This window comes from Gouania willdenowi, chromosome 8, assembly GCF_900634775.1.
Source record: "Gouania willdenowi chromosome 8, fGouWil2.1, whole genome shotgun sequence".
Classification (NCBI taxonomy): domain Eukaryota; kingdom Metazoa; phylum Chordata; class Actinopteri; order Blenniiformes; family Gobiesocidae; genus Gouania; species Gouania willdenowi.
In genome coordinates, this window is record NC_041051.1 from 965,352 (window position 1) to 981,771 (window position 16,420).

General features: G+C 40.0%; 1 protein-coding gene across 1 annotated transcript in view; it reads right to left on the bottom strand.

Annotated features, from left to right (window-relative positions):
• Positions 1-16,420, bottom strand: part of card11 (caspase recruitment domain family, member 11) — a 92,667-nt gene that overhangs the window by 14,546 nt on the left and 61,701 nt on the right. The window contains 10 exon segments of the mRNA XM_028454504.1: positions 656-740; positions 894-1,137; positions 1,222-1,348; positions 5,441-5,642; positions 5,733-5,865; positions 5,953-5,963; positions 5,965-5,994; positions 13,859-13,965; positions 15,102-15,289; positions 15,369-15,426. Coding sequence (XP_028310305.1) covers positions 656-740; positions 894-1,137; positions 1,222-1,348; positions 5,441-5,642; positions 5,733-5,865; positions 5,953-5,963; positions 5,965-5,994; positions 13,859-13,965; positions 15,102-15,289; positions 15,369-15,426 — 1,185 coding nt within the window.

The following is a 16,420-nucleotide window of genomic DNA, read 5'->3' on the forward strand; positions in this document are numbered from 1 at the left end:
AGGGTTTATGCCGTCACTGGCCAGGTCAGATCTAACTTTGTTGGTCCAATTAAAGCTCTGTTCTTACTTGTGTTCAGAGGAAGTGTCTCTGTGCATGTGCTTATTTTGGTTAATTGCATAATGTTATGGCAATTATTATATTGCAGAGGCATAACCAGAGCTCTGTAACAGTGTCTACGTATAATAAGATGTGATTCTTGTTTTTGAAACAGCTGAAAACATCTGACTGACTCCACTGCTGATGTGATAAACACACACCCTGAAGCAGCATTTTTCTGACTCACAATCACAATAGCCTCTTAAATATCCATGTGTTTTACTGTAATGTGCTGTTTTTTGGCTGAAAACAATAATAAGAGTGTGTGAATAGCAAAAGAAAATCGCTGCAGTAATCAGCTGTGGTGTGAAGTCTGCGTCTACAGACACGCCCACTCATTCATATGCATAAAGACGCCAAAACAGCCTGTTTTTAGAAGCATCATGAAAGTGACATGTCCGAGACTAAAACTCCAGAAAACAGTTGAGTCTTGGGAAAATAAACCTCAAATACTATGTTGTTGTGGTTCTTAGAACAAATGAAAAATAGCATAATAGTGGCCCTTTAAACTATCAAACAAGGTCACTTAGGGGCAATTCTACAAAAGGACATTTTTACCTTGGAATTACGATTGGATTCATTTTCTTCTTTACCGCCACGGCAAACCAACTTCTGAATTTTAACCAGGAGCAGCTGCTGAGCTCTGCACACACACACACACACACACACACACACACACACACACACACACACACACACACACACACACACACATACACACTTTATTTAGCTTCATCTGAGTTCAGTTTTGCTGCAGTTAGGGTTAAACAAGTGAAAAGCTGCTCCCTGCTTTTACCGGGAGTTGCTGGGTAAAGTGCCTTGCTCGGCCAGGTCCTGCCCTGTGTAAGGATCGACACGTGCACACAGCCACTCACAGCGGCCCTGATGCCTTGTGTCCAGGACGTGCACCACCTCGTCACAGAGCACGGGCAGGGAGCAGCCATCAGACTCCTTGGGGATGTTTAGGTTGACACGTATGTAGAAAGAGTCTCCAGAGACTAAGGTGCCATCCACTAGATCTCTCTGAAGACGGCGATACGCTGTAGGATGCACACACACACACACACACACTTAATGAGTTCACACACACACACCTACACTAAGGCCATGAAGGCAGCACTCACTGTCATAGTTTGCCCGATAATGGAGTTGAACTTGTCCTGTGCAGTGCTGCAGCATCCACAGAGCCTCCTCCTGAGTGCTTGTATCCATTGAAACACTCTGAGTTTCTCCACGTATGCACCCCTCGAGCTGTTAAAACAATCATCTGGATCAGATACTAACAACATATATGGCCTTTGGCCTAATTTTATGCAACCCTTAAAGCAAATACACAACATGGCTCCAAAAATATACAAAACAAGAAATACAGTATACACATAATGAATCCATAAAAACAAGAAATTCACACTTTGAAATTACCCTAGAAATACACAAAACATATTAATAACCCATACATTTACAAAATGACTTGAAAAACACATAGAAATAGACAAAATGACTCCATAAAAACAACTAAAATACACAAATGACTCCAATAAAAAAGCAAAAAACAACAAAAATCCACAAAATGATTATGATTATTGATCATTATTCTAGATGTTGACATTATTTTGATGATTAATGTCAGTATTTTGAATAATGATACTGATAAAAAGCGGCCAATGTCTGGTCTGGATGTGACATTCCTAAATAGGGTTGGGCATTGTTTGGATTTTACCGATTCTGATTCCGGTTCCGATTCTCAATTTTGATTCCTGTTCTAAACAATTCTCGATTCCGATTCTTTGAGTTGTGCAGGTCAACAAGTCACAGATTTCACAGGATAATTTTTTTTGATAATTTGAATAAATTTGAAAAAGCTTTTACACGGGCCTTTTTTATTAATTCACTTAGTTGATATAGTTTAATATGGTTACTGTAATATAACTAGGATATTAAATTAACAAAGGTTTCCAACTGTAACTGTAAAAGTGAAACTTTCTGAAATAAAACTACAAACAAGTTGTCATCAGTGTAAAAAACATAGAGCTACAGGTAGATGTGAAACTAAATAAAACAAACCCTGGAACAGTCATGTGACAAATCAATCAATAGTTATTGTTGAGAATTATTATTATTATTATTCTGGGTACAGTAGAAACAGAAACTATAAATAATAATTATATTGTGAACCTGTTTATATTGTAGGGAACATATTATATACATAAATGTAATTAGAGTCTAAAGACATAAAAAAACACCACTTTATAAATATGATAGACTAATATAAAACCTCTTTACAGTTATTTAAGTCCAGGCGATGACGCACTGGTGACGACATAATCCAAGATGGCGGCGACTCGGACTACAGTAACACTATGTAATAAAGCCTTAAAAGACATGAATATAATGAAAAGAGTGGATGGACAGAGACATAAACATGTAGACTTTAACACGGACACACACAGACTTATTAAACACACACAGACTTATTAAACACACACAGACTTATTAAACACACACAGACTTATTAAACACACACTGACTTATTAAACACACACAGACTTATTAACACACACAGACTTATTAAACACACACAGACTTATTAAACACACACAGACTTATTAAACACACACACTGACTTATTAAACACACACTGACTTATTAAACACACACACTGACTTATTAAACACACACACTGACTTATTAAACACACACAGACTTATTAAACACACACTGACTTATTAAACACACACAGACTTATTAAACACACACTGACTTATTAAACACACACACAGACTTATTTAACACACACAGACTTATTAAACACACACTGACTTATTAAACACACACACAGACTTATTAAACACACACAGACTTATTAAACACACACAGACTTATTAAACACACACTGACTTATTAAACACACACAGACTTATTAAACACACACAGATTTATTAAACACACACTGACTTATTAAACACACACACAGACTTATTAAACACACAGACTTATTAAACACGCACTGACTTATTAAACACACACAGACTTATTAAACACACACACAGACTTATTAAACACACACAGACTTATTAAACACACACAGACTTATTAAACACACACTGACTTATTAAACACACACAGACTTATTAAACACACACTGACTTATTAAACACACACGGACTTATTAAACACACACAGACTTATTAAACACACACAGACTTATTAAACACACACACTGACTTATTAAACACACACTGACTTATTAAACACACACTGACTTATTAAATACACACTGACTTATTAAACACACACAGACTTATTAAACACACACTGACTTATTAAACACACACTGACTTATTAAACACACACACAGACTTATTAAACACACACAGACTTATTAAACACACACTGACTTATTAAACACACACACAGACTTATTAAACACACACAGACTTATTTAACACACACTGACTTATTAAACACACACACAGACTTATTAAACACACACAGACTTATTAAACACACACTGACTTATTAAACACACACTGACTTATTAAACACACACACAGACTTATTAAACACACACAGACTTATTAAACACACACTGACTTATTAAACACACACTGACTTATTAAACACACACTGACTTATTAAACACACACAGACTTATTAAACACACACAGATTTATTAAACACACACTGACTTATTAAACACACACAGACTTATTAAACACACACGGACTTATTAAACACACACAGACTTATTAAACACACACACAGACTTATGAAACACACACGGACTTATTAAACACACACGGACTTATTAAACACACAGTGACTTATTAAACACACACGGACTTATTAAACACACACTGACTTATTAAACACACACAGACTTATTAAACACACACAGATTTATTAAACACACACTGACTTATTAAACACACACAGACTTATTAAACACACACTGACTTATTAAACACACACAGACTTATTAAACACACACACAGACTTATGAAACACACAGTGACTTATTAAACACACACAGACTTATTAAACACACACAGACTTATTAAACACACACACAGTGACTTATTAAACACACACAGACTTATGAAACACACACAGACTTATTAAACACACACAGACTTATTAAACACACACGGACTTATTAAACACACACACAGACTTATGAAACACACACAGACTTATTAAACACACACAGACTTATTAAACACACACAGACTTATTAAACACACACAGACTTATTAAACACACACAGACTTATAAACACACACTGACTTATTAAACACACACTGACTTATTAAACACACACAGACTTATAAACACACACTGACTTATTAAACACACACAGACTCGGTAAACGGAACAGGCTCCACCGGACGGCTGGCACTAGGACCCAGAGGTGGAGTAAATGCGTCCCCTGTACTACATTCACAGACTGTAATATCATCAGTTTATCATTTTACCAGTTATTAGAGCTACTGTATTTACCAGGGAGATAATATTTATTACTGGTGATTGTTTTCTGGAGTTTTACTGGGATTTTTACCGGTGATTAGTTCATATCTCCTTCTGCTCCAAACTGAAACCATAGCCATAAACACGCACACGCCATAGACACGCACATGCCATAGACACACGCCATAGACACACACACACCATAGACACGCACATGCCATAGACACACGCCATAGACACACGCCATAGACACACACACACCATAGACACACACACACCATAGACACGCACATGCCATAGACACGCACATGCCATAGACACGCACACGCCATAGACACGCACACGCCATAAACACACACGCGCCAGAGACACGCGCACACACCAGAGACACACACACACAAGTCGCGTTCTGAACGCATCTTATACAAACCCCGCGTAAAACAAACAGAGCAAGCCGCGGAAACAAATTAGTGCAGGCATTAAGGAATCGAAAAAAAGAATCAAAATGCAAACATCATCTTAACAGTTCTGGAACCGGACGTTAGGAACCGGTTCACCGGAACTCGGTGCCCAACCCAATCCCTTTTTTTTTTTTTTTTTTTTTTTTTTTTTTTTTTTTTTTTAAAGGATTTTTTTGGCTCTAGTGGCCTTTATATGACAGTTGCTTGACAGGAAGGGGGTGAGAGAGAGCAGGGAATGACACGCAGGAAGGGGTCCCAGGCCGGGAATCGAGCCTGGACCCGCTGCAGGTGAGGAGCTACAGCCTCCGTACATGGGCGGGCGCTCAACCCACTGAGCTACACACCGCCCCTCCCAACCCTATTCCTAAACCTTGTTTCCTGTGCTTGTGTAAAGTAGTTTGTGAAGAATACGAACCAGCAGGAGGTGTAGACCCTCTCGAAGTCCTGCCTTTTCTGCGTTAGAGCCCGGCTGGACAGAAGAGATGAAAATGCCGCTCTTGTTGCCACCGACCAGTGTGACGTCCTTCAGCAGGCTGTCTCCTGGTAGTGAAAGCTCCTGCACAGGCTTCATAGAGGCGCTCGATGTGGAGAAGGAGGACAGTGAAGGGCGAAAAGGCCTGGGCACAAACAACAGAGAAGAAACTGACTTAAACTCAGGTAAATATTATTCCAGTGTGTGCTGGTGCTGCTGCCTGTTCATTGTATACCTCTCCAGAGAGAGTTTTCTGAAAATATTGTTGACCTGCTCCAGATCATACGTGTCCACCCCGTCTGACTGATAGGAAGAGGAGGAGGAGTACACAGATGGAGGACCACTGGGACGCTGCGGCACTTCATCCTCTACAGAAAAAAAAAAACAGATAAAACAAGGTCGTTACTATTTACTGAAACATAGCTGCTATTTTTCATTACATGAGGAAACTTTACCAAACTCCATTTCCATGCTGGTCACTGTCAATGTCCACCAGGCTGAAATGGAAAAAATATAAAACTTTCTTAAAACATGAAATAAATTGAAACATTGAACAAATATGTACAAAAATGTCAAGGTTCTGCGATGCAAAGTAAAATTTAAAAACACATTACTAACAACATTTATTTGACCTAAGTTGAAAATAACTGTTCTTTATATCTTTCTGTGTTCTCTATTTTAAATCTGCTTTTTAATCAGATTAAGACAAAGTGTAGACCTCAGTAATCAATGAATTGAAGATCATTTACTCGTAAACAATTGAAATTGTTCTCAAAAGTTTGTTTTGATCTCCACTGCAAACACTCTTGATTTGTGCATTGCATTGTGGGATGTGGAGTCTTTTAATGAATGCGTAGAAGTGTTTATACTTCACTCTAGTGTTGTGTTCAAGACCGCACTATCCGAGACCAAGACTTGCCCGAGACCAGAATGCACCGAGACCAAGACATGACCAAGACTTTCGGGAGCCGAGACCGAGACCGAGACCATAAACATTATTTTTTTCAATTTAAAAAAATCTATAAATAAATAAAATTATGGCAAGGTTCAACAGTTAAATAACATTCTCTCTTTAATTTTAGTTTATTTTAAATACATTTGACGGACAGAAAAGGTTCCTGCAAAAAATTAACTAAAATATTAAAACTACTACTGATAAATTCACAATTATTCTACATATTTGAAAACAATATTTTTATGTCAGCTGAATGTACAGCAAGTGTTTAAAAGTATTTGTGCCAAGAAATAATGATTCTTGATTCTGATTCTTTGAGTTGTTCAGGTTTAACAGGTCACAGAGTTCACAAGATATTTTTTAGTTTGAAAAAGCCTTTGATATAGTTTAATATGGTTACTGTAATGTAACTAGGATATTCAATTAACAAAGGTTTCCAGCTGTAACTGTAAAAGTGAAACTTTCTGAAATAAAACTACAAACAAGTTGTCATCAGTGTAAAAAACATAGATCTACAGGTAGATGTGAAACTAAATAAAACAAACCCTGGAACAGTCATGTGACAAATCAATCAATAGTTCTTGTTGAGAATTATTATTATTATTCTGGATACAGTAGAAACAGAAACTATAAAAAATATTTATATTGTGAACCTGTTTATATTGTAGGGAACATATTATTCTACATACATGTAATTAGAGTCTAAAGACATAAAAAAAACACCACTTTAAAAAGATAATAGACTAATATAAAACCTCTTTACAGTTATTTGACTCATTCTGGGCTAGTGCAACTCTGCGGCGATGACGCGCTGGTGACAACATAATCCAAGATGGCGGCGGCCCGGACTACAGCTGACATTATGTAATAAAGCCTTAAAAGACATGGATATAATGAAAAGAGTGGATGGACAGAGACATAAACATGTAGACTTATTAAACACACACAGACTTATTCAATCAATCAATCAATCAATCTTTTATTTGTATAGCGCCAAATCATAACCAATGGTATCTCAAGGCACTTTACAGTAGAGCAGTCTTAAGGACGGACTCTTCATTTTATGGATACACACATATGCATATATACGTATATACACATACATATATATCCCACACCCAACATGAATTCATTAAACACACACAGACTTATTAAACACACACAGACTTATTAAACACACACAGACTTATTAAACACACACAGACTTATTAAACACACACAGACTTATTAAACACACACAGACTTATTAAACACACACAGACTTATTAAACACACGCAGACTTATTAAACACACACGGACTTATTAAACACACACAGACCTCAGTAAACACAGTAAATAGAACAGGCTTCACCGGTCGGCTGGCACTAGGACCCAGAAGCAGAGTAAGTGCGTCCCCTATCCAGCATTCACAGGCTGTAATATCATCAGTTTATCATTTTACCAGTTATTAGAGCTACTGTCTTTACCAGGGAGATAATATTTATTACTGGTGATTGTTTTCTGGAGTTTTACTGGGATTTTTACTGGTGATTAGTTCATATCTCCCTTGCGCTCCGCGGTCCAAACTGACACCGTAGCCACACACACGTCACTCAGTCACATTAAGGAAGGTTGTGGTCATTATAACAGGGTGGATTAAATAATGAATAAAGGATTGTTTTATCACGTTCTTCTCTGTGTTATTATCACATTATAAAAAAGTTTAAAAATAGCAGGAATTACTGCTGGTCTCTAACGGTCTTGACGGAAAATCCCGAGTCCGGGCAGCCCGAGTCTGAGACAAGACCGAGTCAAAATGCGTCACAGTCCGAGACAAGACCAAGACCTTTAAAATTTGGTCTCGAGACCAAGACCGGTCTTGACCACCACAACACTACTTCACTCTAACTGTGATTTGTTGTGTTTGCCCCCAAAATCACTGTCAAAATTACACATTTCTGGTTTTTTCATGAAACTGCTGTAAATCATTGGTGAATGTTTATTGTGAGGTTAACGCTGAAATCTGGCAGAAACTGAATGTCACGTGGAGTGAGGAGATATCACGGGGAATACTGGGGAAAAAGAGAGAGAGAGAGAGAGATTATGATTTTAAGAAAACACTTTATTAAACCATTTTACAATTCACTTTTCTGCAACATGATCCAAAACTTTTACATCATTTTAACTCACATTAAAATAACTGACTGAAAATGAGTTCCTTGTCTACCACAGAACAGATATTCTCTTCTTAGCACCATAAACTTGTAAACTCCTCAAGGTTCTCCATTGCATTATAAAACCTAAAGTCCACCCACACTCTGGCTCTCACCATGGACACAAACAGGTCCTTCACCTCTTTACTGTTCTTGAACTTATTTTTCCTACTTAAGTAAATCACAATCTTAGCCTGTCCAGTTATGAAGTTTAAAAGTTTCCATTTTACTGCATTTTCTTTCCTGTAACCTGCTCCAAGTATAAAAATAGTTTGTGACCACACTTCTGTGAAACCAATAAAAATATTTTTTAAAAGTTTGAACAGTTCTGTCAGTCTGTCACACTCCAAAAACAGTGTACAATATTTTTAATGGACTTACAGTAAAAACATTCATTGGAAACCTGTGGATTAATGTGAGACACCAAAGAATTTACAGCTACGGCTCCGTGTAGAAGTCTCCACTGCAGGTCTCCTGATCTCCTTGTTAGAGGGTCTTTATATAAAACCCTCCATACTGGTTTTATATGGGTACCCAACTTCAGCCATTGTCTCCATTTTGTGTCCATCCTGCTGCACAGTTCGTTCCTGTTCAGTCCATTCACACACAAAAAATAAATCTGCTTTCCTGTAGCAGTACCTTCATTTTCCCACCACCAGAACCCAAGGAGAGGCCCAGCTCAGGAAAAGGATCACCTTCATCAGGGAGCTCCACTCTGCTGCAGTAGTCATGAAGCATCTCTTTTTTTCTCCTCAGTGAGTCGAGCCTTCCAAAGTCTGAGGCTCTGTCCACAAAGCGTGCAGAGCAAAGACCAAGAGCAGGTGTTACAGATACACACCTGTTCAGAAACCCTAACCCATGCCACATCAACAAGCTTTCTCAGAGTGGTGAGACCTGTAGATGTCAGAGCACAGGGCAACCCTGGTAATGATATCTCTTGGACATCCAGGTGGGCTTCAAGAATCAGAGGCTCCTCCAGCAGCCAGTGTAAGGACAGTGTGTGCTCCAGTCTCCTTGATGAAAACATTGTCCAGGTTTTAAAAATGCTCTGATAAAAAGCAGATATGGTGGACAGATTAAAACAGTCAGTTTTCATAAGAAACAGGGAAGAGTCCAGACCAAGTCCATTCACAGTTTTAAAAATCATACTGGCCACTGATCTCCAGACGACATCAGTTGGGCCGTTGAGAAATTTCTGAAGAAATTGTAGTCTAAAGGCAGCAACCCTACTGGCAAGGTGCACCAGACGTTGCCCACCTTCATCTCTTGGTAGGAACAGCACACAATGTGGTACCCAATGAAGATTGTCCCAGAAAAAAATCCAACATAAAAGACTGTAATTGCTTAAGGAGACCAGCAGGGGGCTCTAAACATGCTACCTTGTGCAAGAGACCACAGGAGACCAGATTATTGATTATTAAGACCCTTCCTCTGTATGACATTTGTGTTAACAACCATGTCCATTTCTCTAACCTCCCCTTCACCTTTTCTACCACCCCCTCCCAGTTTTTCTGTACGGTGGCCTCATCCCCTAGAAACACTCCAAGATATTTAAAACCGTTCCTCCTCCAAGTTAAACCTGCTGGTAGTTTAGGCATGTGAGCAGATCTAAACCCCAGAGCCAGGCCCTCACTCTTTGCCCAGTTAACTTTTGCAGAGGACACTTTGCTGAATTCCTTATTTACTTCAGTTTGAGTTTTTATCATTAAAATAATGTCATCAGCATAGGCTGAAACAACAAAAGCTCTCTGACAGTGTGGTAGCACCAGCCCCTAAATTGAGGAGTGCAACTTACAAAGCAAGGGTTCAATAGAGATGGCGTATAACATGCCTGAAAAAGTGCACCCCTGCCTTATTCTTCTTTGAATACTTAATGGTGCACTTAATCCTCTATTCAGTTCACTCTCAATGTCCTGGTACAACATTTTCACAATAGCTATGAAACCAGGGTCGAGGCCAAAAGCCTCCAGAGTGTTCCAGAGGTAGAGGTTCTCAACTCGATCAAAAGCTTTTTCTTGATCCAAAGAAATGAGACCAAGTTCTATGCCCAATGAACTAGAGACGTCCAGAACATTCCGAATTAATGACACATTGTCATGAATAGACCTACCAGGCACACAGGTCTGGTCCTGATGCAAGATCTCTTCCATGACTTCCATGACCAGCAGCGCTGATCAGCACCAACACAAACAAAAAGAACAACAACTAAAAAACACGGACCCTTAACTTTACAAACAATCCGTTAATACCTAAACATAAATTTACAAAGTATAGAAAGAAAGTAGAAAGATAGGACACTCCCACACACCACCACTCGCCCCACCCACTCAGAAAGAGAGAGAGAGAGAAGGGGAGAGAGAAAGAGAGAGAGAGAGAGAGAGAGAGAGAGAGAGAGAGAGGAAGTGGAAATTTACAAATAAAGTATCAGTCTTGGTCTCACCCCAGGCGTGAGATCACCAGAAATTAATAAAAACTATAGAAATAAATCTATTCAGGAGCCACTAAATCTGTATTTTTCAACTTTGGGGTTGGGACCCGATGTGGGGTCGACTGAAATTTCTGAAAAATTAAAATAAATTAAAATAAATGTTTTCATTTTTTAAATCATTAATCAAAGGGAGGGGCTTGGATTAAGAAATAAGTGAAAGGAGGGTGGAAGTGGTGGTCCCACCCTCCAGGGGTGGCGTGTTGAGGTGTAATTCAAATTGGAGGGATTAGTAGGGCAACCAGAGGTGGGAGTGTCACCCCCGCGCCACTACTTAGTAGCACATGCGGCAGCCCCCTCCACCCCTAGCCCCCCCATCCAGCCCCCAAGGGTTGAGTATACAGTATGTGTGTGGTGCACCAAGTGAGTGAGCCAGACCAGCTGGGAGTGAGTGAAGTGAAGTGTCCATGTAGGTGGCCTGTCTGGTATGAGCCTGGCCCGTCCACATGGCGGGCCACCGGAGAGGGTAGATGGCACAGACGGGCACGCGGCACTGCGGGCCACAGGGACACGCCGAGGAGCACAGCCGGAGACCCACCCCGCAGCACCCCCTGAACCATGCCAGCCACACGGAGCATGGTGGGACCCTCCAGGTGCAGCCAGGCACCAGCCACATCCCCCAGTGGTCCAGGGGACGACCCCCGCCGGCCCAGAGCGGCCCGCCCCGCCACAGCAGGGGGCGGCCAAGCAGGAGAGAGGCAAGTGCCAGCGCCCGCACCAGGGCCAGCACAGGCCCGCACGGCACCACGATACAACACCCTCCACAGGGAGGCGGCCCCAGCCCTCCCGACGAGAGAGGACGCCACCAACTGCCCAAGCAGAGCCATCCCGCCAGCCACGGACCAATAGGCAGGCGAACCTAAGCACCCCCAGCCAGGCACCGCCACCCCACATCAATGCCACCAGCATAGCCCCCCCCCCACGGAGGCCAACCCCGATCTCCCACGCGCCAACACAACACACGCCCCCGACGCCAGCACAGCCCGGAGGACAGCGGGCCCCAAGCCACCAGCCCCACCCCGCCCAAGGCAGCGCAGAGCAACCACAGCACACTGCAGGTCTTAATACACGATTCAGATTTTTCCAAAAACTTCTGTGGTGGTTAATATTACATATTAAATGCGTCTTCAATCAGTATGGAGTATGAACGGAGTGCGACACTGAAGTGATGCACATGCATAGAAGAGGTCTACACCAGTGGTTCCCAATCTTTTTGGTCTGCCTTGGGGCAGACTGACGGAAGCGAGACTGCTCCTCTGACCACCACCAACATCCACTCACACACTACATTCATACTAGGCAATGTGGATGAGGTGCCTTCCCCAAGGACACAATGACAGATAACACCGGATTGATTGCTCCCCCACTGTGGCCCCTGGAATTCTCAGTGGTCTCCATCCAACTACTAACCAGATCCAGACCTGCTTAGTTTCAGAGATCTAACCAGATCGGGCAAATCCATTTCAAAAGAATAGGGTTAGGGTTAGCTAGACCGTAACGTAGTTTAGGGCTAGGGTTAGGGTTAAGTACGTAGCTTCTTAATCACGTGACCTGAACTGGCCAAAGAGGGACGCTACGTACGGATAAATTGTTGATATATTGATAGGGGCTTAAGTGTGGATAGCCACTAGCATAGTTTGTTAGTTTGTGGTGAAGTTGTTCAAAAAATAGCTTCAAGAACAGATTATTTTTAAATTAATTGTTACATCATTCCGAGTACACCCTTCAATGTGCTCGTGTACTTGGGGTACACGTACCCCTGCTTGGGAACCACTGGTCTAAGGTGTTTATGGAAGTAAACATGGAGGTGTCCAGTGTTGGATTGTGTGTCGCACTGAGAAAGTTTCTTTCCAACAGAAATCAGCACTTCATAACTTTAAGGAGAATGAAAAAGAAGAGAGTTGGGTTTATCACTTTAGCGTCAGCATTTCCCTGCAGTGTGAACGTAGTGTCTGTGTTCTCCACCAAGCCAAATAATTAAATAAACAAACAAATCATAATCTCCAGTCACTTATTACTGTTAACTAATAAAATGCAGGTGTAGAACTATTGTATAAAAGCAATATCACACTCGAGGTCGTGCTGTTGTGATGAAATATCAGCACTGGTGTGATTATCTACAGCTACGAGCAAATCACACCAATGCTAATATTTCATCACAACAGCACCAACAGGAGTGTGATATTGCAGAATTGGATTTTAGTCATTGAGAACGTAATTGTATTTGACTTTTAGGCGAAAAATAATAGTTGGAATTTTAGTTGGAAATGGAATAAATTGTAATTTTAATTGAGTTATAATTAAACATGGATAATTGAAAATGGAATTGAAATTGAAAAACGTAATTAACCACAACCCTGTTTGATGCTTCTGTCTATTTTGTTCACTGGTCCTCAAACACCGGACTGTGAGCTGGTACCGGAAAATAAAATATATTTTTTTAAAGTAATTCAATTTCATATAGTTCCAGTTATTTTATTTAAAAAAAATGCTACTTGTTCTTTTGTGCACAAAACTCCTTCATTTGATTAGACTCAGCACTAGGAAGCATATTTACCTGCTCTCACCTGCCTTTGATTTTATGATTTGATGTGAAAACGTGCAACCACAGACACTTTTCAACATATTTGCTCCATATTTTGAATTCATATTCTACATCAAAAGGAAAACATGTGCTCCACTATGTTGTGACTGAAAGGCTTTGCTGTGGAACTTTATGATTTGAGACCTGCGGGGTTGGAAGTCGTTCTCGTTCTCCTTCTCTCTGCGGTACAGCGAGGCTTTTTCTGGTGGCTCAGGGACCATGGACAGGATGCTGTTCTTACGGTAACGCAGCTGCAGGAAAAAGACACAAACAAATAGTCAACAAACTCATCGTGCATGTCCTTATGCATCCTTTCAATGACCCAAACGTCCAAAAAACAAAAGAACTGATAACTGACGTCAGACGGTCTTCCCTCCTGCATCCTCACTAATGAATTACAGTGTGGATGTGTAGTGGAGTATCTGCTCTGCTGCAGCTGCTTGTGTGTGAGACATTTGTCACTAGTCTCTATTGATAATCTATTGATCGCTAAGAGCTCCACACTTGTACGCGTTCACAAGGATACCGATAAGGGACCATAGGTTTGGAAACAGGGAGAAGAGGGGGGAACGTGGTTGTTTCTATAAGTCTCATCATTCTACATACTGCAGCTTTAAGTGTTACTGAAATTGAGAGTATCAGACTGACCACAGCTTTCAGGTTAGGTCTGCGTCTCAGGCGAGACTCCTCAGGCAAGATTTTCTGTGACTCATCACTGGACCATTCTGATTGACTTCAAAAGGTCTGGCCAGAGGTCTTCACCTGTGGCCAGCATCATCCATGGTGAAGATGTACTAATGGTTGACTCCTACAAGTATCTGGGAACTGTGTTTGACTCTGACCTAAAGTTTGTTCAGAACACGGAGTCACTAGATAAACAACAAAGGATTCACTTGTTTGCAAAAGCTGAGCTCTTAGTGTTTCAGAGGGCATTCTCTCTTGTTTTAACCATTCCTTTATTGATAGTCTTCTAACGTTTTGCTTTATCTGCTGGTTTAATGGATTGTCTGCGAAGGAGAGAAAAAATTAGAACCAGATTGTTAAAGTTTGCTCCAATATTATTGGAGTATAGCTGATAGACCTGAGTTCTCTATAAATCAGCCTGACTACATTCTTACCTCTGATTTTAGTCTCATGCCCTCTGGGCGGTGCTATTGTTCACCCCAAGAAAAACCAACAGATTCTCAAAGCTAAATGCTGAGAAGTAGCTGTAACTGTCTGGTTTTGGTTAAATTGGGGTCTCAGGGTATTTTATTGCTATCTTTGCTTCTATCTTCCGCATGGGTCCACTGTATTGGATCCTGCTGATCAGTAGCTGTGTTTCCATTACCCTTGGAAATGTGCAAGGGTACAAAAAAAAAGACATTTTAACACAAGTGATTTTCACCATATTTGTCCTTGCCGACAGCTCCAGAGCAGTGAAGGGGTTTGGGAAGGAGGATGGAGAGGACGACAGCTGCAGTGATGATGGATGTGGATATGTGGGGGAAGTGGAAAAGCTGGACACCAGAGGCAAGGATTTGCTTTTTTGCATGTGAGCATCCAGACAATCTCCTCCATTCACCGAAAATGAAGCTGAAAGTTTGGACGAAAAAAGTCAAATTTTGTGAAAAATCCTCCTCTGAAGTATTGATAAAAGACTTAAGAGTGATACCTGCAGGTTGACTGGCCTCTAGGTCTTTAAATGCACCGACTGGTGATCGTACACGACACTAAATGGGGAGAAAAAAGATGCAGAAGTCGGATACATGGCAAAGGAAGACCGAGGTGGAGAAGCAACAGAATAAAGGCACAAACATACTTGGGCGGAACGGACTCGTCGAAGGTCTCCGGAGGTTTACAGGAGATAAAGCTGAGGTTTACAAGAGATAAATCTCTTGTAAACCTCAGAAAAGCATATTCATGGTGGAGAAAACAGAAGTAACTAGAATATTTGCATTTCCTGAAGAAAATGCAAGTGAGGTACTGGCCTGTGTCGCACTGCATTAGCATAGCATTAGCATTAGCTAGCATTAGAATTAACTAACATTAGCATAAGTTAGCATTAGAATTCACTGGCATTAGCATAAGTAAGCATTGGCATTAGCTCGCATAATATTAATAGTGAAAGTAGTAATAGTAATAAAAGTAATGTTGTAATGATATTAGTGGTAATAATTTCAATAAAAAAACAATATAATAATGCACTAAAAACAATATTAATAATAAACAATATTAAATAATTATAAGGTAATATAATGATAATATAGCAATGCTATTAATACAATGAGAACACCAGTAACTATAATAAAAATATATATTAATAATGAAAATGAATATAATAGTAATTATAAGAATACCAATAACTTGAATACAATAGTAGTAAAATTATACAATAACAATAACAAAATAATATAATGAAAATCCAGTAATTACAATACAATAAAAACAATAACAACATAAAATAAAAAGGTAATAGCAACAATAATAATATAATGAGAATACCAGTAACTATAAGATAAAAGAATAATACAAAAAAGAATAATATAAGAATAGCAATAATAATAATACTGTAGTAGTATGATTAGATAGAGATAATATAATACTGTGTGTGTGTGTGTGTGCGTGCGTGTGCGTGTGCGTGTGCGTGTGTGTGTGTGAAAAAGAGAGAGAGAGACACCTGAAAGTTTTTCAACACCAAAGTGGCAACTCTCTATAAACGGCTCT